General features: G+C 36.6%; 1 protein-coding gene across 3 annotated transcripts in view; it reads right to left on the bottom strand.

Annotated features, from left to right (window-relative positions):
- Positions 1-1,062: 1,062 nt before the first annotated feature.
- LOC103816381 (phosphatidylinositol-binding clathrin assembly protein) overlaps positions 1,063-16,669 on the bottom strand; it is a 28,151-nt gene continuing 12,544 nt past the window's right edge. The window contains exons 8-21 of one of the 3 annotated variants that reach the window (XM_009090347.4): positions 16,595-16,636; positions 13,058-13,143; positions 11,879-12,002; positions 11,090-11,226; positions 10,692-10,795; positions 9,687-9,833; positions 9,183-9,242; positions 8,952-9,062; positions 8,155-8,271; positions 8,008-8,038; positions 7,396-7,516; positions 5,294-5,350; positions 4,846-4,953; positions 1,063-4,290 (exon numbers count right to left, since the gene is read on the bottom strand). In XM_009090347.4, the coding sequence (XP_009088595.1) occupies positions 4,276-4,290; positions 4,846-4,953; positions 5,294-5,350; positions 7,396-7,516; positions 8,008-8,038; positions 8,155-8,271; positions 8,952-9,062; positions 9,183-9,242; positions 9,687-9,833; positions 10,692-10,795; positions 11,090-11,226; positions 11,879-12,002; positions 13,058-13,143; positions 16,595-16,636 (1,260 nt within the window). In that variant the 3' untranslated portion in view covers positions 1,063-4,275. The remainder of the gene's footprint in view (positions 4,291-4,845; positions 4,954-5,293; positions 5,351-7,395; positions 7,517-8,007; positions 8,039-8,154; positions 8,272-8,951; positions 9,063-9,182; positions 9,243-9,686; positions 9,834-10,691; positions 10,796-11,089; positions 11,227-11,878; positions 12,003-13,057; positions 13,144-16,594; positions 16,637-16,669) is intronic. The other 2 variants (XM_030228753.2, XM_018914338.3) reach the window with 2 other exon arrangements.

Below are 16,669 nucleotides of genomic sequence, written 5' to 3'. Positions count from 1 at the left end.
TTTCATCAAATATGTGGATATGAGCAGTTTTTTAAAAAATGAACAATTTGCATATTAACAAATCGTGAAGTTCCACAATTAAAACATCAACACAGCCAGTCTTGTGCTTAGGCTTATTTTTTTAAAAAATCATAGAACATAAATCCTTAGATTTTTTTTTCCAGTTTGTGGCTAGTATATTTTCCACACATTCTGTATTCTTATAAAATGAAGGAACTCACAGAAAGGAACATCTGTACAAGAATACATCTGAAAAGAAGCAACCTAAATTATCATAGCTCCTTTTAAATAAATATCCAATAAAAGGCACAAACCTGTTATGGGAGAAAACATAACATACAAAACAAGACCTATTAAATAAATAAAATGTGGGTTGGGGTGAGGGAAATCTGTTCCAGCACCTATTTTGTCATTGCTCCAAGATGAGATTCCAGCCAAACATTTGGTAAAGGATTAAGCTTAATCACAAGGATACACATCTGAAAGATTTGACGTTACAATTCCTGTTGTAACTGTACCAGTTACTACAATCTCTTTAAATAGATGATCATGAGAATCTGCATAAAGTAGTGATGCAGCAATGTACAAATCAATGACAAGTCAGATACATCTTCAGAGTAATAGCAACAGGTTTTCTATAATCCTAGCTATCAGTAATGTATAAATGATAACATGTACAGTTTCCATTGCTCAAAAATAGAATCTTTTCAATGGAAATAAATGACTGATACAGTGCCTTTAGATGTTATCCTTATAATACAAACTACCCCAAACAAAGTTCTCCTTTTTATGTACAAATTAAGCACCGATCCACAGTGCATACTATTCTAAATTGTAACCTCCCCCCCATCCCTGCCACACATCAAAATATCCGGCTGGGGATAGATAGACCCTGTATTCAATCTTGTAGTCAGAAGTTCTGTTGTTACTTTTGTATGTGTGGTTTTTGCTGTTGGTTTTGTTTTTTTCTTAAACAAAAGTCCATTTGTTATTTTACCTACAAATATTCCACCACTGTGCACAGAACAGATTTTTCTAGTACACATGTCCAAAATTTATTAAAAAAAAAAAATCAGTAACTTCTTAGAGGCAAAGTCAAACTATATCTAGAGAACATTAGGAAACCCCAGTTATTTAGAGAGGTACATGTTCAAGTCCAAGAGGCCTCACACAATCCACCTTTCCAAAGTCCCTCAGAAGCCATCCTATGGCATGTTCCATGACAGCCTGCCTGTAGCAGCACCAGGTCCCAACAGTGAGGCTCAAGCGACCCACTAAAGTACAATAATGCAAAGTGTACAGCACAAATCAAAGTCTTCCTCCTTGTTCAGACAAACATGGAGAGAGATCTTAGTCATCAGCTTCCTGAAGTTTTCGGAACATGATTCTGATCCAATGAGTTGGAAGGAAAATCACATTTATATACATCTCTCTTCACTCCTCACAACTACTGTTTGCAGTTTCTGCAGGCTGGTACAGTCACCCTCAAGAACAACCCTGGTGTTCTAAGTGGGTTTTTTTTGTGGAGAATAGCCATAAAAGCCTTGACAGCATCCTAAGTCCTTGGTTTTCAATTCTCATGTATGCTATTTAAACACATACTCTGCCATACTCTGTTCCAATACATGCACAAGGAAGAGGTGAGCAAAGCCCAGTCCTGTGCACTTGTGTGCAGAGAGAAGGTACAAAGCAATCTTTGCTTCACAAAGATCAAGCCGTAAGCTGCATTTCAAAGCAACAAAAGAAGGTAGGTTACAAAGGTCTTAAAACATACTTTGTGGCTGTTTCTCCTTTTTTAATACTTATAAGTTGGTATCAGACAGCTTTGCTACAAGAAAGCAGACCAAAAGAACCATTAAAAGATCCAGAGCAAATCAGAAGTAGTGCAAGCTATTATCCAGTACTAAATCCATTTCTGAGCCAGGTATATTCCAGATATTCAAAATGCTCTGAAATAAAATTATAACATATACTCCTTGCCAGGCATTTATTTGCATATTTTATTAAAATAATGTGTTATTACTTATACAACTCAGTATAAGAAAGAGACCTAACAGCTTACAGTGCTAGGAACTGCCTGCTTGTAGCACTCTCACTTCTGCCATTAATGCCCAGACATTTATAACTACTTGGACTAATTTGAACACAAGACTTTTGATTGCTGAATGAATCTATGGAATTCACTATTTCTTAAATAAACAGTCCCCTCAACACAACGACCCATTCTAAATGGCATCTATTCCCTCAGCATGTGGAGGGCAACTATAGGCACTGAAGAACTCATTGGCTTAAAATTGTACAATTGTTCAACCCAATAAAGGTGGATTAAAGCTTGAAGCCCTTTGTAATTCAAACTTGAACATTAAACTACCATATACTGGGTCCAAATTCTTTCAAAATCAATATACATCAAGGAACACTGAGTTTTAAATTTCTGCAAGGTTTCATTTTCCAGGAAATTAGCAGTTACAGATTTCAAGGGTTGAGGAGTTTTACTTTGTTTCTTTTGTATTGATTCACTGGGCAAAATATTTACCATAGAGTTAAGAAATACTACTTTTGCACTCTTTGGACAGAATTAAGCATTTGAAAAATTATTGTTCTCACTCTGAGGAATGTGCTTAATTTAGAAGTTCTCTACAGGAGAGTTTGATGAGATTCTCAGGCCTATCTGCATTTATAGTGAGAGTGAGATATTTCTGCAATTACAGACTCTCCCAAAAGATAAAGGACATACTATGCTGGAGGTCGATTGTAACAATAGAAAACTCAGCTTTAATATTAATCATTATTACAAGTAATTTTACAGAAGAGCTTTTCATTGCATTTTGCCACAAAACTTCTGGAGAAAAGGTTCCCACTTCTATCTACTTAATTATAACTAATGGGTTTTTTTAATGCTATCACTTTTTATCAGACAGTGAAAAATACAAGATAAGGCATTTTCATAGCCAATTTCAGTTCTGGAGGAAGATTCTTAAGTACAAAATATGATCCAGAAGTCAGTACACATCTGACCCACTGTGAACAGCAATGTTTCATAAATTAGTTGATTTTAAAGATTTTCCTCTCAAAAAGAGTCTGGATTTTTTAATGTAGCATTTTTACCTGGAAATTACTACAGAAGAAAAAGATTACTGCAGCATGAAAGAAACAACTATCTAAAAGTTTACATGTATTTACACATTTAAAAATAATTATTTTTATATGGTTTACAACTAGGTTCTTATTTCAAAAAAGAAGCACAAGCTATTCTCTACAGCTGGATTTCAAATTTCAAAATAGTTGCCAGTTGACGAGTGTCAGCACGATTGCAAGGTTTGAGTCTTTTTGACCTAATGGACTTTAGAAAGAAGAGTTGGCTCTCTTGCCTCCACTGCAGTTCTCAAAAGGCTCTCAGAGTGCTCCAGTGTGCTGTGCTTGGGGCACTGACAGACCCTGGCTCCCAAGGCTGCTCTCCCCTGAGCCCCTGGTGGGAGGTGCCACCTGCAGAGAGGGTACCTGTGGAAGTGCAGCTGCTGGCACCTGCTGGAGCTGCATGAGCTGTTCTGGAACACACTCATTTCCCCTACTCCATCACAGACCTGCAGCCTTGTGGCTGCTGGCTCTTTTTACTTAGCCCTGTAATACTGACACACCAATGGAGCAATTTATTATTTTTACTATGTCTGTGTAACATGTGTCTTGATGATTCACAGCATTTCAAACTCACATTATAAAGTTTGCAAATTACTATAAGTTATTCTAATGTGAAAAAGCTGTCTGATTTCACACAATGTTGGCCTTATGATAATGCAAGCATTGCTCTATCAAGAGTATTTATTAGAGCACATAAAAATTTTATTGCTCAGCTTGATTTTGTATTGTGTCTTGGTTACAGCAGCCACAGAATTTATGAATAAAATAAATAACTTTGACATTCTCAGTCAATTCCTAAGGTAATCCACTGATGATGAAGGTTGTAGAGCAATCATGTAACCTTCTCCTTGATTTTGAACATGGTAATCCAGCTTGCACCTTCTGAGTCAACCTCAATAAAAATACAGTCTTCTGCTGAGCAGTTAAAAAAAAATAAATCAGGAAACAAATATGACTTCACACTGCAGTGACTGTTATAAACAAGAATCTCTAAAGCATTGCAGTTCAAAATAATATTGTATTATACAGGGAATAAGCAGTTGCCCTGTTCAGGAATACATCATGGAAAGATTGAAATTCAGTCTTTTCTTTTTTACCAGTATTTGGTTGTTGTCACATCTTGTTGCTTTGGTGGTTTTACATAAACTGTATCTGTGAAACAAAGATTAAGTATTAATGCCACTTACATAACAAATGCTTTCCCAGTGTTTTAGAATAAAGAATCTATTTGGCTGCTTTGTTACTTTTAAGTTAAGTCTATAGACTTTGACACTTGAAAAAACCCCAAATATTAAGACCTATTTGGATGACAAGAGTACAGTTTCTCCAGCTTGAATGATCTCTTGTCCATGCCTTTTCCCCTCCCAGATCATCTGATCCTTGAAGGAGCTTCCGACACTGCTCTGGTCAGCATGACTAAACCAAGTATCCAGCTAATGTCATAGGGAGACTAAAACCTACACATCTTCACGACTCCTGTCTACTTAATATTGAAACAGTGAGAAGCCAAGATCTGATTTTGACTTTCTTCCTTGCTTCCTGCAATTCCATCATCTGAATTTGCCTCCTCACCATAAAAAATTGCTGCCCTTGAGGAACCCCTCACTTTCATATGCAGAAATACACCTTCAGCCTTTCATGAAGGATTTGGTTGTGTTTGCCAAGGCTGAAGTTTCAGTGCCAACAAGATTAAAGAGCACTGTTCACCTGAGTTTCAGAAACGGGTGCAAAAGGATTTGTTGGCCTTAGACCAGGCTGTGTGTACATCATTGTCTGGGGTGCCATCAAAGGAGCAGCTCCAACCTGAGGAGGTACCTGTGAGAAAAACAAAAACCCCACAAAACCAAATATATAAAATTCAAACTAAACTAAAATTCAAAATAAACTTCCACAACATACATCTTTTTGCATTTGAATTACAGTAGAAAAAAATATAGACACACACAGAGAATAAAGTCAAAGCTTTTAAAAACCACTACTATATCAACCTCAGAATCATCTCTTTCAATGCAGTGTGAGAAACATACCAGATTTCACACGCTACTGCCAATATATTTAATTTGCAGGATGGTTTGAACATCATAATTCATGACACGAAACCCACTGGTAGAGACAACTCAGTTTTCAGGAATACAAAACAAATCAAGCTTCTTACCATTCCATATACAGGCACTTGAGGTGTGGTCAATGGGTATGTGATAGGAGCAGGTACCTTTAAACAAGAAAATTTTAAATTTCAGGGAAACTCATGCATACTTAGTAATAGATATACAGAACTTTGAAAACCACATATTTTTCAATACTAAAAATAACCAATGTATTTACAAGAAATTGACTTACATATGCAGGATAGTGTACTCCATTCTGGCATAGCAAAAGGATAAGATAGAAAATTATTTAATAGGTATTCATACTGGAAATTCTAACTAAGGGATGGTTTCAAGTCCAGTACCATAACAGTTTTTAATATGCTCATTTATTAAAACCATTAAAGTGTGAGGAAAAAAAGTGCAAGGACAGTAACATAATTTAACAAGCTTAGAAAGCTACCACTAGTACAATTTACAGCAAAATTAGAAATTTTACTATACCTAGTCAGATTTGAGCATATTGCTTGCACAGGCATGTGTGTGAGAAGCTCTTAGAGGGCATGGCATGCAATGCTCCTTCTCCCTTCCCATTACTGGAGAAGGGCATGGAAAAAAAGCCAAGAAAGCCAGTGACCATTTGGCTTAGGAATCGAATAGCAACAGATGTTTAGTCAGGCTGGTGTTGCCCACATACTAACATCTGATGTCAGCACGTACCACAACATCACAAGAGAAAAATGAAGAACATTGGAAGCCTTATATCAGGTTACATTCACAGGCCCAGCAATGCATGTGCTTCCTAAGGCCATGCTTTGTTAAGCTGTGCTAATTACACTGAATCCCAGGTGCTGGATGAAACACTTGGCTATGGGATAAGATGCAGTGGTTCATGAATTGGAGGGTTAGCTCAGAGGCCAGCCAGGACACTGAGACCTTTGCAGTTCTGGGGCACACATTTTAAAGGGGCTCATAGCTGAGCTAGATCTTCACATCAGTAATTGCTGGGAGTTCCAGGAAAATGCATGACCAGACACCTGGCATAAAACAGTCAAATGCTTAGACCTGATGAACACATGAAATAACTTCAAATCCACAGTGATCAACGGGTACTAAGGTACCCTCTATGTTCCATAAATAAAAATGCATCAGCACTCTAACAACAGATTCTAGAGCACCTAGAGGGGATAAAGAGATTGTATGGTCTCAAAAAATCTCACATAAAAGTGCAACACAACTGTGCCCTCTCAAACTTTTAGTTTAATTTTTGAGTCCAATACTGGATTAAATGCTGTATTCAACTTCTATAATTCTAAGTGAGCATAGTCAGAAGACAAGGAAAATATGCATTTGAGGCAAAACTATAGTTATTGCAAAATTAAGTCAGACAGGAGTCCAAAATTCACAGGAAATGTGGTAATTATCCTAGTTGTCTATGTAACTGAGATGAACATCTACTTCCCTCTAAGAGCTATATTTTAGAATTGATTCATATTTCTATGTATATATTATGACTACAAGTTGAAAAATCTCTTTTAAAATCATAGAAAAGTCAGTTGCCTACAAATACCCCTCCTAGAAATGAAAATTCTTCCTTTAAATAACTTATTATAAAAGATACACTTAACATTTTGTACTGTGTTAAAAATATAAAGTTGCTGTTAATCATTATCAGAAGTCCAAAGTGCTCCTTGACCTCATTATTAAGGAGCCTTACAGAGGTTGCAGCAGAGTTTCATGATAAAACTGAAAGAGGAGGAAATATTGGAAGGAACAGCAGTTTTGCCCTTAAAACACATTCTCTGGATTCTTAGAAGTGAATTTTTGTGTGCATATTTGCCTGTGAGGGGGAGTGGGAGCATCTCAAATATGCACATCAGCAATTTTTCTGGACTGGGATAATTTGTTTCAATCCTGAAAGGATTTATGAACTGAGACAGGTAATCTGCCTTTCACTTGAGCAGTAAGCCCTTAATGGACAAGTTTTTCAGTGAGGGGAAATAAAGCATGCTTAAATCTCTACCTCATTCAGTAAGATCCTATGATCCTGTAAGCACTCCCTGCTACCCCCAGTCTTGTATCAAATCCCTTTGCTGCTCTTTATAAATTTACACAAGCAGAGAAGCAACATTTGCTAGAATGAAGTGTGATTTCACAGTACAGAAATTACCATGTGTGGAATAGTGGGTAAGGGAGTTGGGGTCCACGTGGTTGATGTGCTTGTTTTTGCTTGCCAGTTTGTTCCACCAGTAAGTTTTTTCTCTGTAGGCTGAGACCACTGCATATCTGATCTAAAATGAAGCCATGGTGTTAGTTTTCATGGAGAGGCAACAGCTAGAGTAAAACAACATGACAGGAAACCCAAACATCCATAAATGCATGCACACAGCTGAAATCTATGAAGAAACACTCAATTTCAGTAATTACTTTTGTATCTTTTCTCCAGTAAGTGTGAAGTCTGGGGCTTCTGTTTGTGTTAAAGGTGAACTATCAGTGCTGCACTGTGCATATAATGACTAACTGGAGTTTGATGTAACTTTTATAGTGTTTCATAAAAATAAAAAATACTTCAATATAAATACAGCAATTGCAAAACGAATTAAAGTGAGTTTCTCTAAAAGTTAGGGTTGGCCACGTTGTGCTGACTGATCACAAACACACTGTTCCAATGAACTTCTCAGCTATTTTGGATTGTTTCAAGAGATGAGATCCTTGCCATGTTCGTGCCAGAGACTTTCAAACAGTCACATGAGAATATTCTAGAGTACATACATGCACTTACTTTTTGGATGGAGTTCCTCCAAAGCCAAGATCTGTGGGGGAAAAGAAGGAGACAAAATCCTTAAGCATTTTAATTTAGGAGGGAAAAAAAGCTTGTTTTGCTTTTAGTAAAAAATGGGAAAGTAAATTTTAAAAGCTTGACACTTACTTCCTACTAGATTTGCAAGTGAAGAATCAAGGTCATTTGCTAAAATTTTTCCACTTTGCTGGCTGGCTACAGTGGCTCTTTGACTCTGTGGTGGTACTGTGGGTTGCAATACATCATCTAGAAAGTTAAAACCTAAACAAAGAAAATAAAAGCAACTGTTAACAAAATGGTTACATCACATTTAATAAATGACATCTATAGGCCAGGGAGGTATTTTCTTTATAGACCACTAATTTGAGTATTTATATGTGAAGGTTCAATATGATGGAAGTATTTAAGACTTTGATAGAAGCATAGTTTAACTTCTTACTTTTCATGGAATACTGTGTTGTACCTACTAATGTAAAAGAATCTTTAACTGTACTTCAACAATATTTTGCTACACAGAAGAGAAAGAGTCTAACTCAGGTATTCTTCAAGAAACACACACAACCAGTTCTGCACTTCTGCAAGAGCTGTGCCTCTGAATGGAATCAGAGGGAAATCACCACCATGCATCAAGAGAAAGCATAGAAGAAAAATGAACATGAGCTTACCCATTAGGACAATCCAGTGGGCCACATTCAAAGTTTGTTCCCCCAGAGAGAGAGAGGAAACAGTTATTACACAGAGAATGAAATCAGTCCAAGCTAATTTTAAAGTAAATAACTAACAACTGAACTGATTGCCTCTTATCAGTCCATAATCACCGTGCAAATATATTACATTAATAAATTTCCAACTGCAATAGCAATTATGCTAAATTGTTAAGCAATTTTTGCCTGTAGGGTATAAATTAGTCATAAGGCAGTTTTTACCACTTGCAGTCCTGTACTCTGGTGCTGTAGATTTTCCTCCAAAAACAGCATCAAAGTCCACATTAATTGTTGAAGAGGTGGTACTTGGAGAAGCTGAATGAAGAGGAAAACCTGAAAAAAAAAAGTTGAGTAATGAAATACAATCATGAAGTAATATCACTCATTCTAGTGAAACCACAAAGTTTAAAACAAACTTGAAGTTTAAAAAAAAAGAAAAAAAAATCAAATTACCATCAACAGTCACAGGATGATACACAGAAGCATATGTTGGTTTATGACCACTAAAGTCATCTTTGCAAAAAGAGAGAAGAAAATAAGATCAGCTTTAAAGAGAAAAAGGAAGATGGAACCCAACAATTAAGTCTGCAGTTAAAAATTAGGAAATTTTACTAATATAAAAAGGTTTTTTTTTTTTTTATTTTACAGATTTCAAAAGCCAAGAAACTCCTGCATTCCTCATTACAAAAGAGAAAGGAGGCTGCAGTTTAAAAGAAATCAGCTGCAGGTCCTAGGATATCTAGACTGGGCAAGCAGAACAAAATAACAGTTTATTTCAACTACAGAAATAAACATTTAAGGAAACATATAATTTACTACACCTGAAATTAATGCACCATTTTCACTTGTTAATAAAAAGTGAAGATTGGCCCATATCACAAAAAGATTACATGGCCCACATTATTAACATTATCACCTCCAGCTGCAAATAAATTACATGGGGTTTGTTTTTTTTACCACTAAACAGTTCCACTGTTTGTTTGGAGGAAAAAGAAGAATTGATGAAAGGGGTGGCAGATTTTACAGCTTCTTCAACAGGCTTCATGTCAAAGATGTCCAGATGAGGTGGAGAACCAACACAACCATTTGAAGACGAGAAAGGACCTTTCAGATGCAGAAGTGAAGGAAAGAATACAGAGTACAAATAATGGAAAAGAAAAACAGACTGAAATGATTGAATATGAGAATCTCTAGACTAAGTCAAATTGTAAATATTCCACCTAATGATCAAAGTTAGATACAAATTTTAGATAGATATTATCTAAATACAAATTTTAGATACAAAGATTATCTGAAACTAAAAATTAACAGCTCTCTGTTTAGGGAAAATAATTCTAGTATTGACATAAGGTGGGAGGGGGAGAATGACAGAATATATACAAAGAAGTTAGATGCTACATTTTTGGCTTCAATAATCTACCTTTTTAATAGCATATAAGAATATCAATTCTACCTATTAAAATACTAACATTTACCATGGTGTTATCACTGCCTTCTTTGGGCATTTAAGCCACTTCTCTGACATCTAGCCTGACCATTCTTTGGAAGGATGGGTGAAGAAATTGGGGTCCACAGCTTTTTTAGAAAAACTCTGAAATTACCAACCCTTTTAAAATGAGAAGTATATTAAATATTACTTAATTAAATGGAAACACTAGTCCAGGATCTTCTCAGTTACACCTCCTTAGGTTTTACTTCCCAGTGTTTTCTAACTTAGATCTTGAGTCATATTTTTTCTCCCTGGCCCCTTTATCGAACGGTTCCACTCCTTTGTTCCATCAACATTAATGCTATGTGTTCAAGGAAGTTGCTCAGAATTTTCAGATTATTTATTTCATATTTTGTTATAAACGTTTGGATGCAAAATAGTTAAGGTTTAAGATGTGGATTCAATTAAATATGAACCTTGTATTCTAGGAATTCCCTTATCATTTAGACAGTCAAATCAAGGTATGAGCTCACCTCCCCAAGCATTGCTTGCTGATGTTGATATAGCTGGAGTACTTTGCACAGTTGGAACAAATGCAGGCTGAAGATCAAAAAGATCACTAGAAAGGTTGGGCATGCTGAATAAGAAATGAGAGAGAGAGAAATATAAAGGTATGTAACAGGCATTGTAGTCTTGCTTTTATGAACACTCGTACCAATCTCATTTTCTCTTATTGGCTAGCAGTCCATCAACAACAGTAATACAACAAACTGGTAATTAAGCACTTACTGACAAAATTATTGTGGGTACACCAAGAAAACATCAGCAAAAGGTACCTGAGAGGTAACCAGGATCACAGTTTTGCAGTTGATTGTGGAGCTGTAGATCAGTGCAGTAATTTGTTTCTTTAGGAAATCAGAATATCTCTCACCTATTTGTTGTGGGTGCTGGTGCAGCAAAGAGGTCAACAGCTACAGTGGTATTCACACTTTTTCCTGATAAAGTGCTTGGGGATGCTGATGTGGAAGTGGAATTTGATACTACAGAGATTTCTCTTAATCGCTGCTCCTGAAAGGTGAGAGACACAGTTGGCATTTTAGTCTTAATAATTTATCAACATTTCAGTCCTGGAGACCTTTTCAAAGAAGAAAATTTTAATTATGGTCTTAATAAATAAAACACTTTTTCTTATGTCAAGTCCTAAAACCAGAAAAATAACTGAAATAAGTGATAAGAGTATTTTTTTTAACAAAGCATGTAAAAATCAAGGTGAGACTTGATGTTTTAAATAGTTATTTTTTAATCCATATCTGCCTAGAAGTAAGTCACCTCTAGTCAAGCTATACATCCCAGGCTCCCTCCACAGTCACTCAGAGAAACACCTCAATGGACCTTTGTTCAGGAAGACTCATCTCCCTTCTTTGTGGTTCTCTTCATGGTTCAATTCAGATGTTTAGAAATCAGTATGACAACATGCAACCCAACCATAATGTAGCAATGTAACAGCCTTGTTTAAATTAATTTCAGGTTTACATCCCTCACTACTTCTAGATATGTTCACTGCATTTTTACAGCACTGGTCAAAGCACAGGTGTATGCTTTACACAGCTCACACTCTTCACATACAACACTGAGTGACCTTGCAAGCTTCATCACCATTCACTATTTTATCAGTTTACAAAAAAATCTCTGAATACAAAACTTGATAAAAACATCCTACCTTAAGTGCCTGCAGTCTAACTTGTTCCTCCTCCAATGCCTGCTGCTTTTCTTTCTCATCCATCCGGCTGAATGACATTCCTGTATTGGCAAGTGTGGAAACAGCACTGGATAGGGCACTGGCTCTAAAAAGAGAAAGATTTAAAAAAATTATTATTAAAAAACGCACGGTTGGGTATACATCACTTACAGTTTCATCATCAAATGCCTTATCTAGTTGTGTGTCATCCTCCTTCCCAGTCACTTCTCCCCTTACTCTCTGGTACATAAGAGCAGACATCCCAAAACAGTTTGGTGACAAAGAGGCACAAGTGCACAGAGTGACTCCCCCGAGTTTCAGCGGGTAGGAACTGGAAAATGTGGAACATAGCAGTTGTCTTTCCTCTTTAAAGTTATCTAGACTAGACTGGAATGTTATTCAAATGTCAGAGGCACAGAAAGCTTGTTTGTACACTATATAACAGCAAAGAAAGCACAGCATTATACATATGAACAGAATATTGTGGCAGTGAATCCTTTGATTTTTGAAAATATAATCTGAGGGGAAAGACAGCAAATTTGAAACAAAGCTCAGCCTGATACATTTATCAATATTTACCGAGTTTCTGTGGGAGAATGTCAATGCCAAAAGAGATCTCTCATTATTCAGTCAGAAATATTTTCATACATACTGATACTGTACTTGACAGAAAGAATAACACAATTTCTTTCAGCACAACACATCTAAGCAAAATTGGCTATTTTGAGAAGGGGCTCAAGAACTTTTATGAGAAGGTCAAGATAAATTCATGGTCAGAGAGGTAGGCCATGAATATATAAATAATAATAATTCAGATAAATACCATCCTATCTTGGGTAAGAATAGTATCGAAATCCAAACACGTTATAAATGTTACAAGTCAAAGGACTTTAAAAAAGTACAAGCTAAAAGGAATAATATACAAGGTCTCAGTGGTTTATTACAGCATAATCAGAAGTCTGAGACACAGGCAGACATACCTACATTTCAAATGTGGCTAAGCTATCAGACTATTACTAGATGTTTCATTTATATTTATAGCAAGATAAATTCAGAAGTGAATAAAAATCAAAAATAGCACATGACTGAATCCTGAAAATTGTTAGAATGACAATGGCAAATCTAAAGTACGGGCACTGTTGTAATTCATTGGGTGCTCACCTGCTGGCAGCAGAGCCTTCTTTTGTTTTCTTTCCCTCCACAGAAGCCAAATGCTGTTCCAGTGCCTCAAGCAAGCTGCTGGGTGCCTAAAATTAAAAGTATTTATAAAACACTGCTTATATCAACACATCATTGTTTAGTACACAGATTGGTTTTCTCACCAACTGAAAACAAACAAAATCTCACACATCAGTAATGGTGCCTTTGGGTTTTGCTGCCATCCTACACATCCAAATTCCATCTACTCAATAGTGGTTCCTTAAAAGGAGTGGGATCACAGAGGCAGGAGGGAAGGATTCCCCAGAATGGCTCTGCTTCTGTGCATGCAAGTCAGATTCTTGGTTTTGGCAACAGTATTTGCCATGTTAGAATTAACTGAATAACTACTCCCTTAAAGTCACACAAGTCCCCAGACAAAGACCTGGCATTTTTTATATATTTTCCCAAGTAACAACAGAAACCCAGTCACTCTCCATTCAAATATTTACAAAGGCTTGCAGCAGAAACACCTGACAACAGCAGGATGTTAGGTTTGATAAAACAGGGAAGCAAATCCAATCTGATCCCAAGGACACTACTGCATATTGAGTAGCTATTCAACATGTAACTGTACAATAAACCAACTCAATTTCTCTAAGTGAAATAAATCCTACTGCAGATTTAGATGAAGGGAATGTACCTCTACAATGTAAATCTATTTGCCAGCTCAGTCCTCCTCACTTGGCAGGGTTTCAGAGACATTAAGCCTCTCTTACCACTTGCCAACTTTCAGGAGGTAGAACAGATTTAACAGGCATTGTTTGGAGGAAAAATAAACTTGCCCTTGCTAGCCCTTCTGTACCAAAAGCTAGAACAAGGCATTTCCTGGAAAGAGGAAAATATTATTCACACAAGGGTTTGGCAGGCAAGCTCCCCTTTGAACTACTGAGCACAATTCTACCTTCCCACTTTCACTGAAGGCAAATTTAAGCTAGATCATTTAAGAGATGAAAAAAAAAAAAAAAAAAGACAATCAGAATAATCCTGTAAAACTGCTTGTCTTAAAATGAAGACCTGAGCTTATATATTTCTTAAGTAGAGCAAGGTAAGCTAAGACAGTGTAGTTACCTCACCCCAGGTCATGAATAAATTCAGCGTTCGACCCAGACAGCTAAATCCCAAGGGAGACATTTTGAAATAACCTTTTGGAAAAGTATCAGGGACAAAAAACCCCAAATCAAACGAACAAAACCAAGTAAAAAACCAAAACAAAAAAAACCCAATCAGACCAAACCTCCCCATACTTTTACCTTTCAGGAGACACAATAGCTTGCAAAGGGCATTGCATGGCACAGCTACTTAGAAGTCTTAGTAACATGAGACCATGCCCTAATTCCAGAAAACTTCTCCTATTTTTTACCTGTTAAATCCACTCAAACTTATATGTATGTAAAAGCATATTCTGTACTTACTTTTTTTAAAACCCTCTGAACAACCCCCACAACCACAAGAACTAAACCAAACAATCCAGTAACCTCTTCTGAACTTTCTCACTACTGCAGATCTTCAACAAAACATCAGACTTGGAGAGAACAGCATAGTTTTATATCAGAAATTATACCTGGGCTGATCCAGTCACTGACTTGAGAAAGGCTGTATTTCATGATTCACTTCCATCCCCCACCCCCCAAAAAGACTAACATCCATACAGAGGGAAAAAACCCAGTTATGTTCATGAAATACAAGAACAGCTATTAACAGAAAGCAACATCACTGTGAAACAGGGCACCTAAAAAGGAAAATATTTTCTTTGCAGAAACAGGCAAAAGTGGCAGTATTAAGAAATTACAGCAAATCCTTTTGAAGTCACACTAAATGGATGTACAATTATTCAACTCATATTAAATGCCATGAAATTTTCTGTCTAAGTGGAATGTTTAATAGTGGCACTGAAATTGCCAAAATGCACAGGATGCTGAGGTCTACCACCAGCTCAGAATTGCTTTTCTCATCTAAGTGCTCTTACAACAAAACAGCTGAGCTATTAGAAATAAAATGCTGTGGGCACAGTTGATATTAAGTATTTTCTCACTGAAAGTTTCAGATACCAAAAGCAGCAAAATGAAGTTAAATACCCCTACTCCCAGTAAATAAAAAACCCCACTTGCTTTCAAGAGCTTTTTAATGATCCAATTAAGTGGACAAGTGCACACTAACCCAGTGAGGTATAAATAACTTCAGACTTCAGTATAATGTGATTAGCACAATACCGCCCAGCTGAATACCGCAGTACTAATCAAAAGACAAAGCAAGATGCTAAGATCAAAGAGCAACAGAAAACTTCAAACTACTGTTTTCAATCATTACCTACCCTTACCCTGATGGTTTTGGTCATATTTCCTTCATACCACATAGGCAAGTTCTTAAAGTGATTAATATTAAATGCTGGGAGCAAGTATAAGAGATCTGTGCTTTGAAGCATGCATGATTTCAGATGGAAATCATACTGTAGGCAGTAATGAACACCACTGACAATGGAAGTTTGTGGCTTAGGTTTGATTTGCATATTAAAAAGACACTGATTAAGGTTAGGCAAATCTTCACACTAGATATATTTTTCATGATTAGCCCCTGAAATTTAATTTCAAGAAGCTAGTGTAGGATTAGATGTGACTGTTCACACATTACACATTAGATTGTTTGTCACTGACTACACTCCACCAGCTCCAGAACTCGAGCTCTAAGGCACTGCAGTTCCAGTACTCGAGCTCTAAGGCACTGCAGTTTCTACAGTGTCTCCTCAGGCTGTTTATTGCACCCTGCAGGTTACTCTGTGCTACAGAAATAATGAGAAACACTCTGCTCTGTTGGGTTGGCCCTAGGTGAGAAATAAAACACCCCTGTGTAAACTGAAGGGACTCACAAAGAATAACCTTGTTGACCTCTGTGCACTACCAGGGTTTCCTGTTCACCTGGTCAAAGTATTTTCTCACCTCCCTTCTGCCCCTCAGTTTATCCTCAGTGGAAGGTGTTTTCCTGATTTCCACCTTTCAGACTGAGTTTTGCAGCACACAACCTGCATGGCACGTTTCCCTCGTACTACTGAGTAAAATAGAAGCCAGGATTAAGAGCTGACATAGAAACATCCAATTTATTCTTCAGATTTAAGGGGACAGAAAGAACTTTCGACTGAACCAGGTCACTGTCATCTTTAAGTATGTTGGAAGACATTAGAGTGAAATAGAAGGCTTTCCTCTAGGTATGGCAAGTTACTTCTGCTTACTTATCATGGAATCCTCTGTGATAAAAACCAGAAGTTCTTGAACAATATTATTTTCTGCAGGTTTTATTGCTTTAAACAATCAAAATATTTCATTAAGAACTGCAAAGTGTAAGAATACATTTAATCCATGTGAGAAGCTACTATACATATTTCCCACATATAAATACATGAAAGAGAATACAGCCTCAAGAAGAAAGATTACTATACTACATACCAACCTTTAAAAACACAAAGAACAAAATAACTGGGTTAATCAATATGCAATGTATACTGACCTGAGTAAGATCTGGAATGTCACCCTGATCAATTCCAACTTGCTGGGTTTACAAAACAAGGAAAAAAAAGTACAT

The sequence above is a fragment of the Serinus canaria genome, chromosome 4A, assembly GCF_022539315.1.
Source record: "Serinus canaria isolate serCan28SL12 chromosome 4A, serCan2020, whole genome shotgun sequence".
NCBI classification, from domain to species: Eukaryota; Metazoa; Chordata; class Aves; order Passeriformes; family Fringillidae; genus Serinus; species Serinus canaria.
Note: the sequence above shows the minus strand (reverse complement) of the source record. Positions and strands in the feature narration are given on the sequence as shown.